General features: G+C 51.6%; 1 protein-coding gene across 1 annotated transcript in view; it reads left to right on the top strand.

Annotated features, from left to right (window-relative positions):
* The window catches only part of LOC135889362 (zinc finger protein 208-like), a 510,343-nt gene that overhangs the window by 465,486 nt on the left and 23,028 nt on the right, over positions 1-21,829 (top strand). Inside the window, exon 7 of the mRNA XM_065417226.1 lies at positions 7,117-7,160. Coding sequence (XP_065273298.1) covers positions 7,117-7,160 — 44 coding nt within the window. The remainder of the gene's footprint in view (positions 1-7,116; positions 7,161-21,829) is intronic.

The following is a 21,829-nucleotide window of genomic DNA, read 5'->3' as shown; positions in this document are numbered from 1 at the left end:
ATCCGCAAAAAGAACAGGAGTACTTGTGGCACCTTAGAGACTAACAAATTTATTAGAGCATAAGCTTTCGTGGGCTACAGCCCACTTCTTCGGATGCATATAGAATGGAACATATATTGAGGAGATATATATACACACATACAGAGAGCATGAACAGGTGGGAGTTGTCTTACCAACTCTGAGAGGCCAATTAAGTAAGAGAAAAAAACAAAAAACTTTTGAAGTGATAATCAAGATAGCCCAGTACAGACAGTTTGATAAGAAGTGTGAGAATACTTACAAGGGGAGATAGATTCAATGTTTGTAATGGCTCAGCCATTCCCAGTCCTTATTCAATCCTAAATTGATTGTATCTAGTTTGCATATCAATTCCAGCTCAGCAGTCTCTCGTTGGAATCTGTTTTTGAAGTTTTTCTGTTGTAAAATAGCCACCCGCAGGTCTGTCATTGAATGACCAGACAGGTTAAAGTGTTCTCCCACTGGTTTTTGACTATTATGATTCCTGATGTCAGATTTGTGTTCATTAATTCTTTTGCGTAGAGACTGTCCGGTTTGGCCAATGTACATGGCAGAGGGGCATTGCTGGCACATGATGGCATATATCACATTGGTAGATGTGCATGTGAACGAGCCCCTGATGGTATGGCTGATGTGATTAGGTCCTATGATGATGTAAATTGAATAGATATGTGGACAGAGTTGGCATCGGGCTTTGTTACAAGGATAGGTTCCTGGGTCAGTGTTTTTGTTCAGTGATGTGTGGTTGCTGGTGAGTATTTGCTTTAGGTTGGGGGGTTGTCTGTAAGCGAGGACAGGTCTGTCTCCCAAGATCTGTGAGAGTGAGGGATCATCTTTCAGGATAGGTTGTAGATCTTTGATGATGCGCTGGAGAGGTTTTAGTTGGGGGCTGAAGGTGACAGCTAGTAGTGTTCTGTTATTTTCTTTGTTGGGCCTGTCTTGTAGGAGGTGACATCTGGGTACTCGTCTGGCTCTGTCAATCTGTTTTTTCACTTCAGCAGGTGGGTATTGTAGTTTTAAGAATGCTTGATAGAGATCTTGTAGGTGCTTGTCTCTGTCTGAGGGATTGGAGCAAATGCGGTTGTATCTTAGAGCTTGGCTGTAGACAATGGATCGTGTGGTGTGTCCTGGATGGAAGCTGGAGGCATGTAGGTAAGTGTAGCGGTCAGTAGGTTTCCGGTATAGGGTGGTATTTATGTGACTTCAAAAACACACTCCAACGAGAGACTGCTGAGCTGGAATTGATATGCAAACTTGATACAATCAATTTAGGATTGAATAAGGACTGGGAATGGCTGAGCCATTACAAACATTGAATCTATCTCCCCTTGTAAGTATTCTCACACTTCTTATCAAACTGTCTGTACTGGGCTATCTTGATTATCACTTCAAACGTTTTTTTTCCCCTCTTACTTAATTGGCCTCTCAGAGTTGGTAAGACAACTCCCACCTGTTCATGCTCTCTGTATGTGTGTATATATATCTCCTCAATATATGTTCCACTCTATATGCATCCGAAGAAGTGGGCTGTAGCCCACGAAAGCTTATGCTCTAATAAATTTGTTAGTCTCTAAGGTGCCACAAGTACTCCTGTTCTTTTTGCGGATACAGACTAACACGGCTGCTAATCTGAAACCTATGGTTTTATCGTCACCCTTGCTCCGGGACAGGTGACAATGTGGTGTTGGATCAGCGTTGTACATCCTGGTTGTGTGGAGAACACGTCTTGGTTCCGCTGGATCATTTTGACGACCTCTGTTCATTGTTCTGGGGCCATCTGCCTGGGATGGAGCCGGCAGGACGGCCAGGCACGTCTCCCGATCGATTCAGGGTTTAAGTAAGTTGAAGTGGTATATCTGCTCTGGCCTTCGGCGGTCTGGCTGCTTCACCTTATAATTCACCTCCCCAACAGCTGCCATGATCTCATAGGGTCCACGCCAACTGGCCAGGAGCTTGCTTTTTGTTGTTGGTACCAGCACCAGCACCCATTCTCCTGGTTGAAATTTCCGTGTTTTTGCCTGATGATTGTAGTAGGTTTGTTGGGCCTCTTGTGCTTTCTCCAAACACTCTCGGACTATGGGGGTCACTTGGGCTATTCATTCTCTCATCTGGGCCATGTGTGCAATGATGTTCTTCCCCGGGTTGGGTTGTTCCTCCCATTCCTCCTTCGTGATGTCTAATATGCCACGTGGGTGGCGTCCATACAGTAGCTCGAAGGGGGAGAATCCAGTAGATGCTTGGAGAACTTCTCGTATTGCAAACATCAGGTATGGTAGGAGGGTATCCCAGTCTTTTCCATCTTGGGCCACCACCTTTCGGATCATACTCTTGAGAGTGCGGTTAAATTGCTCAACCAGACCATCTGTTTGGGGATGATAGACCTAGGTCTGCAAGGCTTGGATGCAGAGCAGGGTACATAAGTCTGTCATTACTCTTTACATGAAGGGAGTCCCTTGATCTGTCAGGATCTCCTTAGGGATGCCTACCCTAGCAAAAACTTGCACCAGTTCTTTTGCGATTGCCTTGGATGTGGGGTTTCTTAAAGGAATGGCTTCAGGGTACTGTGTAGCGTAGTCCAGGATGACAAGTATGCTTTGGTGGCCCCGGGCTGTTCTTTCTAGTGGGCCCACTAGATCCATTGCTATCCTTTCAAATGGAACTTCAATTATAGACAAGGGTACCAATGGGGCCCTTAACTGAGGTCGGGGGCTATGCAGCTGGCACTCTAGGCAGGAAGTGCAATAGTGCTGGACTTCTGCCCATACTCCCAGCCAGTAGAACCTCCTGGACTCTATCCAGGGTCTTGTCTGCTCCTAAATGTCCCCCAAACAGATGACTGTGAGCTAACTCTAATACAGCCCTTGCGTGCTTCCGTGGCACCAAGAGCTATTCTACTACTTCCATCTGAATTGGCACTACCCATTTCATAAGCATACAGCTAAGGGTAGCATAAAATCCCTCCTTACCTGTAAAGGGTTAAGAAGCTCAGATAACCTGGTTGGCACCTGACCAGAAGGATCAATGGGGAAAGAAGATACTTTCAAATCTGGGGGTAGGGGGGAAAGGCTTTGTTTTGGTGCTCTGTGTGTGTTCTCCCCGGAGACAAAGGGAGAGACCAAGCAAGTAATCCAGCTCCCACTGAAATGATACATCTAATATTACAAAAATAGTAAGTAATAGCAAGGAAATGCGTTAGAGTATCTTTTGTTTTAGCTTGTGAATTTTCCCTGTGCTAAGAGGGAGGTTTATCCCTGTTTTTGTAACTTTAAAATTTTGCCTGGAGGGGAAATCCTCTGTGTTTTGAATCTTTTTGTTACCCTGTAAAGTTATCATCCATCCTGATTTTACAGAGGTGATTCTTTTATCTTTTCTTAAAAGAAGAATTTATTTTAAAACCTGATTGATTTTTCATTGTTCTTAAGATCCAAGGGTTTGGGTCTGTGTTCACCTGTACCAATTGGTGAGGTTATTATTCTCAAGCCTTCCCCAGGAAAGGGTGTAGGGCTTGGGGGAATATTTTGGGGGAATAGGACTCCAAGTGGTCCTTTTCCTGATTCTTTGTCTAAATCACTTGGTGGTGCCAGTATACTGTTCAAGGACAAGGTGGAATTTGTGCCTTGGGAATGTTTTTAACCTAAGCTGGTAAAAATAAGCTTAGGGGGTCTTTCATGTGGGTCCCCACATCTGTATCCCAGAGTTCAGAGTGGGGAAGGAACCCTGACAACCCGGTACAACAGATCCTGCTTGATTATATAGTATGACCCTGGGCCTTTGGTTTTCCCTTCTACTGGCACGCCATTTACCTCTACTACCTCCTCCCTCACATTCACATACAGGGGATCATTGGCTTGGTCCTGCCCAAAACATTTGCGTGCAGGACCGATCTGGCCTGATTCTATTGGATTGGGCTCCCCTCCTCCTCTAGGGGGGGGTTCCGCTCTTGCTGGGGGCCATCTCTGGGTCTGCAGAGGGCCTCCTCCCAACCAGGGCAGCTCTCTGGTTTGCCACCAAAATCCTGGTTCCTAATCTTTTGTCTGCCTTCCTTTCACGTCTGGATTTCCGGGACTTCCCGGGGGGTGAAAATAACTCTGGGGGAACCCAGCAAAAATTGTGGTAGGGCCATCCATGGGCACCTCAAACTCTGCTCAGGGTTTACTTCCCTCCCCTAACTTGGGAGTAGGCTCTCGAACCCAGGAAAGTCCCTGCCAATTAAGACTGGGTAGGGGAGCTTGGGGTCCACCCCTACAGTCAACTTGGTAGTGATTCCCTGGCTCTCAATCCATATTGGAATTGTGGGGTAGAAATTTACTGTGCCATGGACACATGTCATTCCGGTGCTCTTGGCCCGGCTCAGTTGGTCTTGCCCCACTAACTTCCCTGAGACCAATGTGACAGCACTTCCAGAGTCCACCAAAGCTATGGTCTGGATGCCGTTCATCTTTACGGGCCTGGTTTACTCATGTGGGGCTATTGTGACCCCCACCAGGCTGATTAGGCCTCATTGGTCTCCAGGATTCCTCCAACCACCAGGAGCATCGGATGCGCATCTGACAAGATCCTGCTCCACCCTCGTGTCCAGGCCACCTGGCCAGTGACTTGGCATGAGCAACTCCTAGGCTGGGAACTATAACAACTTTGTAGAACTTGTGTGTGTAAGTGAATGAGATGTTACAGCTATAACGGATTGCTTACTCACAATAAACGTGGCATTTTGCCTTATCCCCTTTAATAAGATCCTGCTGGTTTTTATTTTCTTGGTATAACATTTTGGTGGAGAATTGCGAAAGAGGGAATATTGGCATATGTCTTGGTTATTGTGAAAATTGGTGTGCACACCACCAGCTCTAGAGAGCTTGGCACTTCTATCTTGCCAACCAGACAAACTCTGAAGGATATAGGAGTTTGTCCACCCCCTAAGGCTTGAAGGATAGATAGATAGATAGATAGATAGATAGATAGATAGATAGATAGATAGATAGATAGATAGATAGATAGATAGATAGATAGATAGATAGATAGATAGATGTAAGCAGAGTCAGGATAAGCTCTACCCTGACATCTGGTGGTGAATTATGGCGAGGGTGGAAAAGAACTTCAGGGGCTGATCTTGTTTGCATAGGCACACCCACCCGCCTAGCCTGGGACAACAACAACTGAAAGTGGTTACTTTGGCTGGTGTGGATCCCCAGTTTTTCTGTTATTGGGGCAGGAAGAATAAAGTGTTGTTACCCTGATTCTGTGAATCAAGGCCAGTGGAACTGTTGTATGACAGAGGGACTCACCAGTAACTAAGTAGCATTCGCTAGACAAGGGGCATGGGTTACAAAACCCAGTGAATTGAGAGAGGTTGGGGACAGGTATATGTACCTGATGGTATGGGCCCCTTTTGAGGGCCTGGAACACCAATTGCACTATCCCCTCTCTCTACTGTTGAATAGCAGAGCTAAGTTTGCTTCCATTACGAGTCTAGCTAGAAGTTGCTGAACTGAATTCACTTTGGGCCAATGGTATACCAGTACTGGGGCTCCCCTACTACAAGCTGAAACCACTAAAATTGCTGAGCTGAGATCACTGAGTACTGTGTTAACCAGTGGGGGAGCCTGAAGATATATTGCTAAGCAGCTGGCAGAGCCGAGCAGTTTGTGGGATGATTGGAGCGGCCCATGGAACAGCGAGCGGAGCTGAGCCATTTGCGGGGGCAGCTGGAGCGGTTCATGGGATGGCTGGTGGAGTGGAGCGGCTGGCAGAGCTGAGCAGTTTGTGGGACGGTTGGAGCGGCCCACGGAACGGGGAGCAGAGTGGAGCAGTTTGCGGGGACGGCTGGAGGAGCGGAGCGGAGCGGCGCGGCTGGTAGAGCGGAGCCATTCATGGTAAAGGCTGCAGCAGAACTCCACAGAGAGGTGGGGCAGTCGGCCTCAGACCACGTAAGGTGCCCCTTAACATCCCGTGTGCCCCCCCCATTTCCACCCAGGCTGGGGGTGTAAAACTCTGCAGATAAACTTTTGAATTCTGGGGCGGCACTGACCAGGGACAGAGACTTTGGGGTTGTTGGACTTTGGGGTGATTGGACTTAAGACCCTGAGGGGAAAAGGACACTGCCAAACTTACTTGGAGGTGGGTCTTTTGCTCATGGTTTGTGTTCTGAATCCTGTTTGTGGTGTTTCCCCAACATAATGCTGCATTGTTTCCCTCCTTTATTAAAAGGCTTTTGCTACACTCAGACTCCGTGCTTGCGAGAGGGGAAGTATTGCCTCCTAGAGGTGCCCAGGGGGTGGTATGTAATTGTCCCAGGTCACTGGGTGGGGGCTTGAGCCGGTTTTGCATTGCGTTATTGAAACGGAACCCCTAGATACTGAACCCGGCCCTTGTTCCTGCCAACTCAGAGGGGCAGAAGGGTTTTATATATATATATATATAGGGGTCAATCAACCTCCTTGCCTTGAAGGTGTATATTGACACACAGGTATGTAATCAGTTTGGGCTTAGTAAGGCATACTTTATATTGCCCAGAGCACTGACTAATATCACTGCTGGGATTTATGTAGTGTGATACTCAATTAACATTCAGAGAGGGAAAAACAAAACAGATTTGCAAAAATACCCAGCTTTTAGATTTAAAAGCTGACCCTGTCAAATAATGTTTACCTAAAAATAAGATTTAAAAATTTAAGAATACTGTAAATATATAAAAACAGTTTTAATGACTCAACTCCATTTAATTTAAATTTTGAATGACTGAGAATTTTAATAAAGCTGATGTGTTGTCTACCTGTTGCATGCTGCTGTTCCACAACTGTAGAGACATCATCTTTTCATTCTTGGGCTTTTTTGTGTTCCTTTTTGGCTCAGGAATAGTTGCTGTGATTAAAATATTGCAAAGTCTGATATTGGAACTAGGAAAAATAAAATACGCTTTATTTTAAAATAGAATATCAGTAAAATAACATAGGTTGTGTTTTAGTTGACAGGGAGACTTTTTTGTTGTTGTTAGTTTCTTTAACACTGTTTTGAGATTTTTACTGATACACCCATAGGAAAGGAGATATATGCTTGTTTAATGTGTGGGACTCCAATTCACTTTGAGTTCCATGAGCAGAGCAAGTGTAAAATATGCCCCAAAGTGATTTCTTTAAATTTGTCAGGTTAGCAATAATCTTCTTAAACTGTGATGTGGGTTGAGGCAGAGTATGGCATTCTTGGTGTAAAATTCTCAGTGTTTGTGAATTGCAAAGCAATACATTTTACAAAGCCATATTTTGTAGGGAGCTTGGGAGTAAAATTTATATCAGCAAAGGTAAATATTATTCACCTACGATTTCAGAATCCAGGCTGTGTCACTCACTGACCTCTGTGGAGAAAGTTTTCCAGAACCTAGGCAGTGTCACTCGTTGACCAGCCTATTCAGGTGTGAATAGGCTGCATCACAGTGACGAGCCCAGATTCTAGGCTGTGTCCCTCGCTGACCTGTGTCAGGTGTGACAGGAAAGTTTGAACAAGCTTTTAAAAAATGTTCAAGAAAAGGCAGGATAAGCTTTTGCCTGAAGGAGAAGTAGAACTGGAGGTGGCCCCGACCTCACCTTTTGTTAAGGAAATCACTCCTTTTAAACAGATCTTGTTCTGTTAATCCAAACTCTGAATCATATAGGAGTTTGGGCAGTGTAGTATTTTCTGTGAGTGATATTGTGGTGATTTCACAATTTGGAAAGAAATGTTTAAGGAAAGGCAGCAGGAGAGGTGGGGGCTAGTTAAGGAGCCCACTCTCCTTGCTAAATTGGTAGTGGCACAAAGCCTGTGCCTATGGTGGGGAGAAAGTAAATAAGGAAGTGTTATTTACTCCTTCTCATAACACAAGAACTAGGGGTCACCAAATGAAATTAATAGGCAGACGGTTTAAAACAAACAAAAGGAAGTATTTCTTTACACAATGCTGTGATGAAGTGGGGGATTTTCTGGTTGTTTCCTTGTTTTTCCAATGGTTTGCATGCAGAGGCGGTGGGACTCTGTGTCCCTGGGTGTTACTGGTTTAACGAGGTGAGGGGAGAGGGAGTTACAGAGGACCCGAGAGGGAACTTGGGACCCCAGCCAATGGCCTGGAGGATGGACACCCCAGCGACTGGTGACCTGACAACCCGGAGACCCAGCTCAGGAGTCGCAGACAGTTCTGGCCAGTGGGAGGACAATGGGCTGTAAAGAGAGGACCCTGGAGACCTAACCAGCCGGTTCCAGCCAGAGGGGGCCAGAGGACAGAAGAGAGGAGAGGAGGCCCAGGTGACCTGGTTTATGACCCTGTTTACCTGGATAGAAGACAATGGACAGAGGCGGGGCTTGGGGCCGGTGATATCAGATGCCCAGCTGGGAAGCAGGGGGGCTCTGGGCTGGAGGGAGGGAGCAGGCAGAGCCCACCTGGATGCAGGGGAGACTGGGATGTGCTAGGCTGAGGGAGGCCAGACCTGAGGCCCTGAGAGTTTCCTGTGCTGTGTTCAATGCTCAATAAACCCTCCTGTTTTACACTGGCTGAGAGTCACTCCGGTCTAGAGAACAGGGTTGCAACCCCTTTGGGGGGTGGAGGCCCCGGGGGTCCAGAGCGAGTGGATTCCCTGAGGGGGCCCATGGCGAGAAACAGGTGTGCTAAGGCTCAGAGAGGTGAGGCTCCAGGAGGTGGAGGGACCTAACTCCGAGAGAGAGTGGACCCCCGAGAAGGGCTGTCTCACTCATGGGGGTTCCACCCACGGATCACATGGGGCCAAGAGTGGGCACGATCTGTGAGTTCGTGACAAATGCACAGTCAACCTGTCAAACTCCTTGCCAGATGTTGTGAAGGCCAAGGCTTAATCTGCAGCGAGGAAGATTTAGGTTAGATACTCAGAAAAACTTTCTAACACTAACAATAGTTAAGCTCTGGAATAGCTGGTTGGTCCTGTTTTGAGCAGGGCGTTGGACTAGATGATCTCCTGAGGTCTCTTCCAACCCTAATCTTCTATGATTCTAGGTGGCCAAGAAAGGTTGTGGAATCCGCATCACTGGAGGGTTTTAAGAAGAGGTTGGCCAAATACCGGTCTGGGATGGTCTAGGTTTACTTGGTCCTGCCAATCTGCTGTTTCTATGATTTTTTTATGCCTGCTTTTGATGCCAAACGTCATGGGTTCAAATCCCCCATGCAGCCGTGAAAGGGGCAGCGAAAATGGCTATTCTGTCCCGTGAAATCCCATGCCCTGCAATAGGAGGGCAGACTCGATTATCACCGAGGTTCCTTTTGGCCTGGGAAATCTCTGAATGGCCCCCACCCTTGTTTTTACAGATGCGTGGGAAAGCTAAACCTCTGTCCCATAGCATTGTAGGGTGGCCCAAGGGCCCGACAGACAGCTGACCTGGTTTCTATTCCCAGCTCTTGCCTGCTGGCTGATCTCAGGCAACTCCCTTCTGCCTTTGCGTGACTCAGTTTCCTCACCGATTAAAATGAGGTTAAGGATACTGGGCTCCACTGTGATCTCTGGGTGAAACCTGCCAGAGATTATCCTGAAAGCCCGAGGATGCCAGGGGCCACCTAGAAAGGAAAGCTAATCCCAGCCCACCCCCTGGAGTTTACAATGTGTGAGATGGGGGCAGGCAAGCAGCGAGATCCGACTCTGCTGAGAGGGTCTGCCAGGTGCCGAGAATCCACTCCAGCCCTTGGTAAATTGTCCCCATGGTTAATTGCTCTCACCACTAGTTCCAGTCTCAGTTTGCCTAGTTTCTGGATCACGTTATACTTTGTCAGCTGGACTGAGGAGCCCATGATCCAGTATTTGTTCCCGTGTCGGTATCTATAGATTGGGATCAAGTCACACCTTAACCTCCCCTTTGTTAAGCGAAATAGATCGAGCTCTTTCAGTCTCTCACTCCAAGGCCAGTTTTCTAACCTTTTCATCATTCCCGTGGTTCTTCTCTGAATTCCCCTGCACTCTTATTTGGATCCACGCCTCCCTCGCAGCCTCCTACCCAGCTCCCCAGACCCATTCCCCACCTGACACACTGTCAGAGGAGATGATCCAATGTCCCCTTCTGGCCTTAAACTCTATGATGTGGTGAAATTTCCCCTCACCACCCCCAGGACAGTCCCGAGACAGAGACTGGGGGAGGGAAGGCGCAGCACTGGGCTGAGAGGGCTCTGCCCCTCGGTAGCTGCGGCGCATCCTCTGAATGGAGGATCTGCTCGAAAGGGGCCACTGAGGGTCAAGCAGGGGGAGAGAATGAGGGAGACGCTGTCTGCAGGGTGGGAACCAGTTTGCAGCTTCTGGGCCTGAAGTGGTGCACAGGAAAGTGTCTGGACCCAACCTGGCAGGCAGGGGCCTGCCCCTTTTCCCTCCCCTGCTCTCTGCTGAGGGAAAATAACCAGACCCAAGGACAGGGGCTGGGAAAAGCTCATAAGGCTGAGTGAGTGTCTGAGGCTGATTGGGAGCGATCTGTTGCTGTGCCCACGCCCCAAACCAAAGACGGAGCAGGGAGATAGGAGATAGGTGGATAAGTCCATCAATGGCTAGTAGCCAAGCTGGGCAGGCACGCAACCCCATGTTCTGGGTGTCCCCAGCCTCGGAGTGCCAGAAGCTGGGAGTGGACAGCAGCGTATGGCTCACTCGATGATTGCCGGTTCTGTTCATTCCCTCTGAAGCACCTGGCATTGGCCACTGTTGGCAGACAGGATACTGGGCTAGACGCACCATTGATCTGCCCCAGTGTGGCCGTTCTTATGAGGAAGTCAAGGTTGCTTGGCTTGTTTTAAATCTGTTGCTGCTAAATTGTATAGTCAATTGCTTGACCACACGTTGGTTCATTATGAAATATACTCCAGAGACCAAATAGCCAGTGTCAGTCAGGTTTGTGAATATGGTAAAGGAAAAAGGTTCTGTACACTACCAACCTCCGAGGAGCCAGCCCGTGCTTGTCTCTCCCTGCCGGGCATTGTCACGGAGTCCCCAGGCGATGCTCTGGAACTGCTCCCCACAAAGCCAGGCAGGACCTTGGGGAGCCTCCTATCCCTCGGAGCAGACCGACTTCAGGGCAAGAAGCTCACACGGCTTCACCTCCTGGATCTCTCCTGGGAGCATTCAGCATATGCCCCTCCGTGCGCTTCCCACAGCGAGTCCGCCCAGGCGGGGTCCTGGGGAAGCCAAAGGGTTCTGCACCCCCCACTTCGCAGTCAGACGTGACTCTCAGCCAGCCAGTAAAACAGAGGTTTATTAGACGACAGGATCACGGTCTAAAACAGAGCTTGTCGGTCCAGCGAACGGGACCCCTCGGCCGGGTCCATTCTGGGGCCCAGCGAGGCAGACCCCCGTCTGCCCTCCCTTCCCGTCCCCAGCTAGCTCCAAACCCCCGTCCAGCCCCTCCTTCTCTGGGCTTTGTCTCTTTCCCAGGCCAGGAGGTCACCTGATCCCTTTGTCTCCAACACCTTCACTTGGCACCTTTGCAGAGGAGGGGCCCAGGCCATCAGTTGCTAGGAGACAGAGTGTCGGGCATTTATGTACCCTGGCCCTTTGCTCTGCAGCAACCATACACCCTTATCCCACCCCCTAGATACTTAAGAACTGCATAGGGGAAACTGAGGAAAACATTAAGAACAGTCCCACTTCTTCACAGGCATGATGGGCTGGAAATGGTGTGAACCCAGCATTAGGGGCACAGCGCACCAGAGGGGGAGGAAAAGGAGGCTGCGGTGATGAGGGTACAGGGGGAATCGTGGGAAGATGCTGGAGGGCTCATTGCTGTGTCCTCATTGCAAAGTGTGAGTGTTGGGTGGGGGAGCTACCAGCACCTGGATTCTCACCCGAGCCAGGCCAGCCAGCTGGGTTTAAAGCCCCCCCAAGTCCAGCTGGGAGCTTTTTGTCTGCGGACAGGACGGGGGTCAGAGGCAACACCCAGGTGAGAACCTGGGCTAAGTCTGCTGTGTAGATATACTACCACCTGAATGCTGTGTCTTTAAGGTCTAATCAGGATCCACAGCCCGGCTTTGTAGCCACTAGGGTCCCTTTCTCAGGACTCCTGGGTGCTCTGGGGTAGCTTTCCCTCCCGCAAGGCGAGGCTCTGACCCACCAGGGTGTGTCTGTACCACAGTACGATTTCGCCGCCTGGATGCCCAACACACCAGCAACCTTGAGAGCTCCCCCACCCACCACCAAGGGCACCACAACCTTGCGCAGCATCCTGGACACCCTGCCCGCAGTGAACGCCACTTGCGCCCTCCTCTCCCTCCTTGCCGTTGTGAGCTACGAGCCAGGAGACCTGGTGAGTGGGGCGGCCCCATGGATGCTGGCTGAGAGCTCTGGGCATGGCTGGGGGAGACAGAGGGACAGATGTGTGTGTGGGGGGAGACAATGGCTGGGGAATGCTGGGAGAAAGAGGGCATTTATGGAACTAAGTCCATGCATATTCATCAGCCCTGCAAATTAGGGTGGTTGCGAGGGACCCATCCCCCAACTCAGCCTTCCTAGTGGAGCTGGGTCCCATGGAGAATTTCTGCCATTTTGAAATTGCTTCCTTCTGTGCTTCAGAGCTGGGCGCTCAGCCAGCAGCTGCCACTCTCTGGCCGCCCAGCTCTGAAGGCGGAGTGGAGAGATAGGGAAGCGCAGAAGGAAGGGCAGCATGGTATGGTATTGCCACCCTCCCTTCTCTTTAATCCATTCATTGTATGCCATGTTCAGTTAATATTGGTCTAGCTTTTTCATCAAAATGCCGGGTGGTACCAAGTCAAATGCCTTACAGAAGTCTAAGTCTATTACATCAATACTATTACCGTTATCAGCCACGCTTGTAATCTCATCCAAAAAAGATATATCAAGTTAGTGTGACAGGATCTATTTTCCATAAACCCATGCTGAGTGGCATTCATTATATTACACTCCTTTCATTCTTTATTAAGTCCCTTATTAGCTGCTCCATTATATTGCTCAGGATCGACATCAGGCTGACCAGCCTGGGAAATCACATTTACTCTTTTTAAATACTGGCACAATGTTAGCTTCCTTCAAGTCCTCTGGAACTTCCCTAGTGCTCCAAGACCTATTGAAAATCGGCGTTAGCAGCCCAGTGAGCTCCTCAGCCAGCTCTTCTAAAACTCTTGGTTGCAAGTTATCTGGATCTGCTGATTTAAAAAATGTCTATCTTTAGTGGCTGAGATTTAAATTCCTCCTGAGATACTAGTGGAAAGGAAAGAGTGTTATCATCATTGGATGATATGACTGCAACGTCTGTTTTTTTCCCCAGTTACAGAACAGAAACATTTATTGAACACTTCTGCATTACAGCATGTTAAATATAATATATATACACTATAATATTTCAAAGTTTTGTTTCTCTAATGGCATAACACTGTACTTTAGTATTAAATATACTCTATACAAATATATTAAAATATTTTGATCACATCAAAACACTACAGGATAATATAAAATATATAGAATATTAAATATAATAGAATATTAAAAGATTATAATAGAATATACAAGTTTAAATGAGGTGAGAAAGTCAAAACAAAACATTTTCACCGGATCAAAATTAAATGAGAAAGTCTAAATGATTTCCACTTTTTTCCCATTGAAATTGACGCGTTCCTGTGAAACATTTACATTGTGACAAAACTCCATGTTCGGATGGAAAACAATTCCTTGGAAATTTCCCTAGTGACTCCCCTCCCAAGGGTAAAAATCCAAATCAGGCGAGGTTCAATGCGCACGGCAGGACAATCTCACCAGACTGCATTTGGGCTTATATGGGAAACTCAACGCCGCAGGATGGGCAGCTGGAGTAAAACAAACACAGGGAAGTCGTTCATCACACAACACATCCTAGGTGCTGACTCCCTGGGTGCTCTGGGGCTCAAGCACCCCTGGGAAAAAAATAGGGATGCTCAGCACTCACGGACCATGGCCCTGCCCATGCTCCGCCCTGAGCCCCACCCCTGCTCCGCCTTTTCCTCCGTGACCCCGCCCATGCTGTGCCTCTTCCCGCTCCGGCTCTGCCTCTTTCTCTGAGCACCTCCCGCAGCTCTCTCCTCTCCGCTCCCTCACCCATCACACGCCCTTAAGGCAGGAGGGGGCAGAAAGGAGGGAGCGGTGGGTGGGAGACACTTGGGGGGTCAGAGAAGAGCGAGCAGCGGGCAGGCAGGGGGAGCCTCGGGGGAGGAGGCGGAGAGAAGCAGGCACCTGGGGATGGATCACTTGATAATTGCCCTGTTCTGTTCATTCCCTCTACAGCACCTGGCACTGGCCACTGTTGGAAGACAGGACACTGGGCTAAATGGACCATTGGTCTGACCCAGTGTGGCCGTTCTTATGTTCTGTTGGAAGCAGATATTGGAGTTGTTCTCATGGGTGGCTAGTGAGAGATTCCCTGGTACCCAAAGGGCAGGAGAAAGCATCAGTTGTGCCTGATTGTCCATTACCCAGGAGCATCAGAAGGGATCCAAGAAGTAGTACATTTGGGCCAGCTTGGAATGGACCCTGGTTCTTCCCCTTTGCCGAGCAGGAAATGTGAGTTCAGTACCTCCATAGTCACTTCTCTCTTCGCTCCTTTCCAGAGACCCCTGGGCTACTACCCTGAGGAGCACTCACTGAGGCAGAGCCCAAACGGCTTAATGCAGCCTTCCAGGAAAGTCTGGCGGAGATCTCCAAGGAAATCCAGCAGAGGAACAAGTCACTGCCCATTAGCTACCCCTACCTGGACCCTGCAGAGGCTCAGAACAGCGTGTCCATATAACCCTGCAGGGCATCACCTCCCGGCCCTCAGAGCACTTTCCACCTGGCCTGAGAATGGCTCGACAGAGCCAGCGGGAGGTTTCAGGGAGATTTGGCTGGCAGTGCTCGAAATGTGACCCCTAGGGGCACCAATACCAGAAGGCAAATAAAGAAAACCTCACATATGTTATGATTAATCTAATTATTTTTCAGCCATTCTCGTGATTTTGGAGGGCCTGGCTCATGAGATTTGAACACATGCTGTTGGCAAGACTTGCATTTAAAATGTGATCACTGGGCAGCTGAATTAGATGACAGAACAAGGAGCAATGGTCTCAAGTTGCAGTGGGGGAGGTCTAGGTTGGATATTAGGAAAAAGTATTTCCCTAGGAGGGTGGTGAAGCACTGGAATGGGTTCCCTAGGGAGGTGGTGGAATCTCCATCCTTAGAGGTTTTTAAGGCCTGGCTTGACAAAGCCCTGACTGAGATGATTTAGTTGGGGATTGGTCCTGCCTTGAGCAGGGAGTTGGACTAGATGACCTCCTGAAGTCTCTTCCAACCCTAATCTTCTATGATTCTATGATTAGCACCCACTGCTGTGAATCTGGGAAGTAGCCCATCCTCAGGGTAATGGACTCAGGCTCTCAGCAGATTCAGGCAGCATTGCTGTGTCAGTTACACTCCGGGCAGCTCCCCCCTCTCAGACCGATTGGCTCAGGCTCTCTGCTGACTCAGGCAGGCATCTCTGCGTCCATTACACTTGAGGCAGTTTCCCTTCTCAGAACAATTAGCACAGGCTTCCTGCAGACTCAAGCAGATGTTGCTGCATTGGTTACACTTGGGGGAGTCCCCCCCCCCTTCACATTAATTGGTTCAGGCTCTCTGCAGACTCAAGCAGACATCACTGTGTCAGTTCCATTCAGGGCAGTTTCCCCTTCTCTGAGCTATCATCTCAGGCTGGCTGAAGACTCAGGTAAGCACCTCTGCATCGCTTACACTGCTTGGGCAGTTTCTCCCCAACTATATCAATTTAATTCTCATGGTTATCAAGCCGATCTTATGATTTTTGCAGAGGCGGGCTCATTACTTTTGAACACTGGTTGCTGGCAAACTCGGAAACCCTCAAACCATTTTGTGTCCCAATGCCAACGCTCCCTTCCTGGCAAAGGACCCCCAGAGATTATCAGTGTTACAGAAGACCAAAAATACCCTTTGCCAAGTAAGTGTTTAAGCAACTTTACGATTATGGAATCAGTAGAGTTACCAATCCTGAGCATCACGAGTGAGGTGCAAAATTATCACAAAATTGGCTTCCCAATCATAAGAATTTAATAATTAACACATAATTATGGGTTCTTTATAGTGGGCTTGTGGTTTGTAAGCCTGGAGGAGTAACATTTTCACGCTGTGGTCCACAACTGGGCAGTCAAGAAATTTATTTTTTATTTTTAAATGAAAGATCAGATTCTCCAGCAAAAATCATGTGACTCCTGGAACTGGGGCATTAAGGAAAAGAGCAGACATTACATGGATCATGACAGAATCAGGAGAATTAAAACTGCAGTGTCGTTAACTATTTCATTGCCTTCCAACCTCACTAGGCAGGTCCTCCCTTAGAACTCATGATACTGAATTGAAAATCATGAGATTAAAAAATAAATAAAAATTCTGTGATCTTTTTATCTGTCGTCTGCCTTTTGGAGATTTTAGGGGTCATATTTTCCACCTAGAGCTAGAAAGTTGAGCTGGATGAAATTCAGAATTTCTATTCCACAAGAAATTCTGAGAGTTTAAAATTCGGTTTCATACCAAATCAGGAGAATATGTCAAACCCTCAGCCTTTGTCCCAAAATGAAATATTCAGAAACTAGTTTCGCCGTTACTGAAATATTGTGTTACGCAATCCAGACGTCCAAATGAGACCGTCAAAACAAAACATTCTGTCCTTATGCAAATGGAACGTTTTGATCATTGCCGATTAAAATTCCAGTAGGAAGAAGAGAAGAAGGCTACTACCCCTCTAGGACTTTGGAGCTACCGGTTCAGTTCTCCGCTCCGTCACAGATGTCCTTTGTACATGTTTTTGTACCTGAACACCCAGTTAAGTGAAACTCCACAGGCATTACAGGGTCCAGTTACTGATGAAAAGGTGACAGAAAATACACAACCACTGCAATGAATTTGTGAGGCCAGGTCGACACTGGAATTAGCTCGACCCGGCACTTTCACTCAGGGATGTGAAAAATCCACACCCACGAGTGACATAGTTACGCTCACTTGCACCGACTCCGAGGGTGCTCCAGGTCTGGAGACCCACAGGGAAAAAATGGTGGGTGCTGAGCATCCACCCACAGGCCCTCTATAAGCATCTCCCCCTCCCCCCAGTGCCTCCTGCCAGGGCCGGCTTTAAGCCGATTCGGCCGATTCCCCGGAATCGGGCCCCGTGCCTAAGAGGGCCCCGCAACGTCCGGGGCTGCCGGCGGAGCGGGGGAAAAAAAAAAGCTGCGTCCTGCTTCTCCCCCCTCCCTCCAGCGCTTGCGTCGCCATACAGCTGATCAGCGCAAGCCTGGGAGGGTGGGGTGAGGAGGAGGAATGCGGCGTGCTTCGGGAAGACGTGGGGCCAGGGTGGGGATTTGGGGAGGGATCCAATGGGGCAGGGAGGGGGCGGAGTCGGGGCGGGGCCAGGCCCGAGTTGGGGCGGGGGGGGGGCGCGAGACAATTTGCATCCCGGCGTGGGGCCCCGCACCTGCTAAAGCTGGCCCTGCCTCCTGCCCATCAGCGGGCCCCACTGATCAGCGCCTCTGCCTCCCTCCCCGCGCCTCCCACCCGTCACGATCAGCTGTTTCACAGGGTGCAAGAGGCTCTGGGGGGGAAGGGGGAGGAGTGAGGACTGGACGCGCTTGGGGGAGGCGACGGAACGGGGCAGAAAGAGGCAGGGTGGGGTTAGAGTGAGGGGGTGGGAAGAGGTGGGGCGGGGGAGGGGTGGGGCCTTGGGGGAAGAGGTGGAGGGGGCGGGCCTGGGGCAGAGCCAGGGGTCAAGCACGCCCCGGCACATTGGAAAGTCGGCACCTGTTGTTACACTAACCTAATTCTGCAGCCACTCGGATCAAAAATGTGCAACAGTGTGAACCTAGCACTAGTGGTGCAGCACCAATGTCTTCGTGGGCCCAGAGCAGGAGAACCCACCTAGCCCTGAGGTGGCTTGGGCTCGATGCACAGGGACTTCCTGTGTGACCCGGGGGAAATCACTCAGCCGGGGGCTGGGTAGGTCTGTTCCCCGGAGGGGTCACCCCACGCAGATTGGGCTGGTAGGTTTTTAAGGCCAGAAGGAACAATTATGAGCCCCTAGTCTGACCTGCCTAGTACAGTGATCCCTGAATGGAGGCCAACAACCTCTGGAGGGGCTAGAACCAGATGCACAATCCCGGGTAAAGGTCTTCAGGGTCCATTAGTGAATTATCCACCCAAATTGCTAAACAAAAAGTCATTTCAAATGGAAAAATCCAAACGTTTAATTTTAAAAATGTCAAAGCAATTTGGGATTTATTTTTTCTAGTGAAATAATTCGGTGAAATTTATACAGATCGTGCAATATTTTGGTGTCACCAGATCTGCATTTTTTTGGCAAAAAAAGGTGCGGTCAGACAAAAATTCATGCAGCTCCATGCCCACAACTCAGCAGAGAGCAGTGGGGTCGCTAGGACAGTAAAACTGGGTGGCCCCAGCTTTCGGGTGGGTGGGCAATGAGGTGGGTAGGGGGTGAGGGGCAGGAGGGAGGGGGAGGGGGTCTCTGGGGACGGGGGCAAGAAGGATCAGGGGTGCAGAAGGGAGCCAGTGCTCTGAGGAGGGGGCAGGAGGGATGGGGATTCTGGGGAGGGGGGCAAGAAGGATCGGGGGTGCAGAAGGGAGCCGGTGCCCTGAGGAGGAGGATAGGGAGGGGGGCTCTGGGGAGCGGGGCAGGAAAGCTTGGGGGTGCAGGAGGGATCTGGTGCCCTGAGAAGAGGGAGAGGGGGGGCTCTGGGGAGGGGGGCAGGAAGGCTCGGGGGTGCAGGAGGGATCCAGTGCCCTGAGGAGGGGGGCAGGAGGGCTGGGGTCTCTGGGGAGGGAACAGGAAGGCTCGGGGGTGCAGGAGGGATCCGGTGCCCTGAGGAGGGGGAGAGGGAGGGGGGGCAGGAAGGATCGGGGGTGCAGAAGGGATCCAGTGCCCTGAGGAGGGGGAGAGGGAGGGGGGGCAGGAAGGATCGGGGGTGCAGAAGGGAGCCGGTGCTCTGAGGAGGGGCAGGAGGGCTGGGGTCTCTGGGGAGGGAACAGGAAGGCTCGGGGGTGCAGGAGGGATCCGGTGCCCTGAGGAGGGGGAGAGGGAGGGGGGCAGGAAGGATTGGGGGTGCAGAAGGGATCCAGTGCCCTGAGGAGAGGGGCAGGAAGGATGGGGTCTCTGGGGAGGGGACAGGAAGGCTCGGGGGTGCAGGAAGTATCCATTGCCCTGAGGAGGGAAGCAGAAGGGATAGGGGGCCCAACTCTTCCCACCCCCTCCATCTGGCCCTTTCTGCTCAGCAGGCACCTGAAGATGAGGCTGCCCGGGGCACCCATGGGGCTGCGGGGGACCCTGCTGGGGATCAAGCTCCACCCGTCCGGACCCCGGCCTGGGTGTCTGTCCGACCGGCCACGTGGCGTGTCCCTCTCCTGCCGGCCCAGTGCACTGCTCCCCCCCCAGTCTCCGGCCCCAGTGCTAGCCCCACCCAGGCCCACTCCCATGGGGCACAGCCCCCGGGGGGCTAGCGCTGGGGCCAGAGACCGGGGCAGCAGCATGCGGCGTCAGGAGAGGGACATGCGTGTGGCTGGGCTGACAGGCACTGAGCCGGGGTCGGGAGTTCCAGCCTGTGGATTTGGGAGTCTCCGTTCCCAATTTGGCTGGGCCTGGATGCTAAGTGGTTGGGCCGCAGCCCACCCATGGCTACGCCTCTGGGAGAGAGTCCGAGTCCTGATCTGCATGCAGAGTGGCTTCGGCGTAACGAAAGGTGAGACTTTTACACTGATTTTAGTTCAGAGATTCATAGAGTTCAAGGCCAGAAGGGACCACTCTGACCTTCTAGGCCGATGTGCTGTGACACACAGGCCAAGAACTCCCCCAGAATAACTCCTACCGGAACTAGGGGACATCTAGCACTTCCTCCAGCGAGGCCTCCAGCCTGGATGTGAAGCCATCAGGAGATGGACAATCCACATTAGGGTTGCCAGGTGTCCGGTTTTCGACCGGAACGCCCAGTCACAAAGGGACCCTGGCAGCTTCGATCAGCACCGCTGACCGGGCTGCTAAAAGTCTGGTTGGCCATAGCAGGGCCAAGGCAGCTCTCTGCCCGGCTCCGTGCGGCTCCTGGGAAGCAGCGGCATGTCCCTCAGGCTCCTAGGTGGAGGGGTGGCCAGGGGGGCTCCGTGCACTGCCCCCGCCTGCAGGCGCCGCCCTGAGCATCAGCTCTGCAGCTCCCATTGGCCGGGAATCCGCGGTGGGTGCAAATCGAGGGTGCCCCGGCCAATGGGAGCTGCAGAGCCGGCACTCAGGGCAGCGCCTGTGGGTGGGGACAGTGCGCGGAGCCCCCCTGACCACCCCTCTGCCTAGGAGCCAGACATGCCGCCGCTTCCCAGGAGCTGCGCCGACTTCCTCTGTCCCTGGGAAATGCCAGCACAGTGCTGGTGCAGCTGCTATTTAAGAGGCCTCCGGAGGTCAGCGCCTCCTGGAGCCCCCATGAACCGCACTAGCCAGAGCCACCCAGTGCCCACACCCCGAACCCCCTCCCATGCCCCAACCCCCTGCCCCAGCTTGAAACCCCCTCCTGCACCCAAACTCCCTCCTGAAGTCTGCACCCCGCACCCCCTCCCACATCCCAACCCCCTGCCCCAGCGCTGAACCCCCTCCCACACTCTGAATTCCTCGGCCCCAGCCCAGAGCCCCCTCCTGCACCCCCAACCCCCTGATCCCCAGCCCCACCCCAGAGCCCGCACCCCCTCTCACACCCCAACCCTCTGCCCCAGCCCGCAGCCCCCTCCTGCACCCTGAACCCCTCATTTCTGGCCCCATGCCAGAGCCTGCACCCCCGAGCCTGCACCCAGCCTGTACCCCCTCCCACACCCCAACCCTCTGCCCCAGCCTGGAGCCTCCTCCCACACTCTGAACCCCTCGATCCCACTCCCCAGCGCAGAGCCTCCGCCTGGACCCCAATCCCCGGCCCCACCCCAGAGCCCACACCCCCAGCTGGAGCCCTCAACCCCTCCCACACCCCAGTCCCCTACACCCCAACCTGTACTTTGCTCCCGCAGCCCTTACTCCCTCCCACACCCCCAGCCCCAGGGACCCTCCTGCTGTTCCTAGCAGCTGCCCCAGCTAGATGGCTCTGCACCCCACAAGTGGCTGCTTGGGGAGGAGGGGGGTCAGGTGGAGATGCTCCCAATTTGCGGCTCCCTTCCCCAGTAGCCCCTACCTGGGAGCCTCCACGTCAGCCCCGCTGAGCTCTTGGGGGTACGTCCACACTGCAGTTAAACACCCTGCTGGCCTGGCTCAGCGGCCTGGGGCTGTAACATTGCTGTGGAGACATTTGGGGTCTCTGAGTCCCTCCCCCCTTGGGGCTCTCAGAACTTGGGGTTCAGCTGGCCCAGACACAAGCCCTACAGCAAGCCTGTCAGCGGATAGGGGCAGCCAGCTTTAATTGTTGTGTAGACACACCCACCCACACCCCCTCCCAGCATGAAGGACACAGCAGCTGCTAGCCTAGGTGGGAGTGCAGGCCAGGCCCTCCCTGCAGGAGGGGCATGTCGGCTAGTGTGGTTTGGGGTGTGTCTCTGTCAGTGCAGCCAGGGGGAGTGCACTCCGGGGACCACTGCAACCCACCAAGTCAGCAGGTCACATCAGGAGCCAGCAGCCAGACATCACTGCGCAAAGCCCGGCACTTCACACTGGTGGGTGCCTGCCAGAGTCTGCAAAAAGGTCATATGGTGTGATGGTGCCAGCAGCACAGGCAGCACAAAAGGGGCCCGGCAGCAGGGAACGCACAGCTTCACTAGCACTGATGTGCGTGGATCGGATGCAGATAAAAACTTTGTATCTAGAG

This window comes from Emys orbicularis, chromosome 15 (genome assembly GCF_028017835.1).
Source record: "Emys orbicularis isolate rEmyOrb1 chromosome 15, rEmyOrb1.hap1, whole genome shotgun sequence".
In the NCBI taxonomy this organism is placed as follows: domain Eukaryota; kingdom Metazoa; phylum Chordata; order Testudines; family Emydidae; genus Emys; species Emys orbicularis.
Note: the sequence above shows the minus strand (reverse complement) of the source record. Positions and strands in the feature narration are given on the sequence as shown.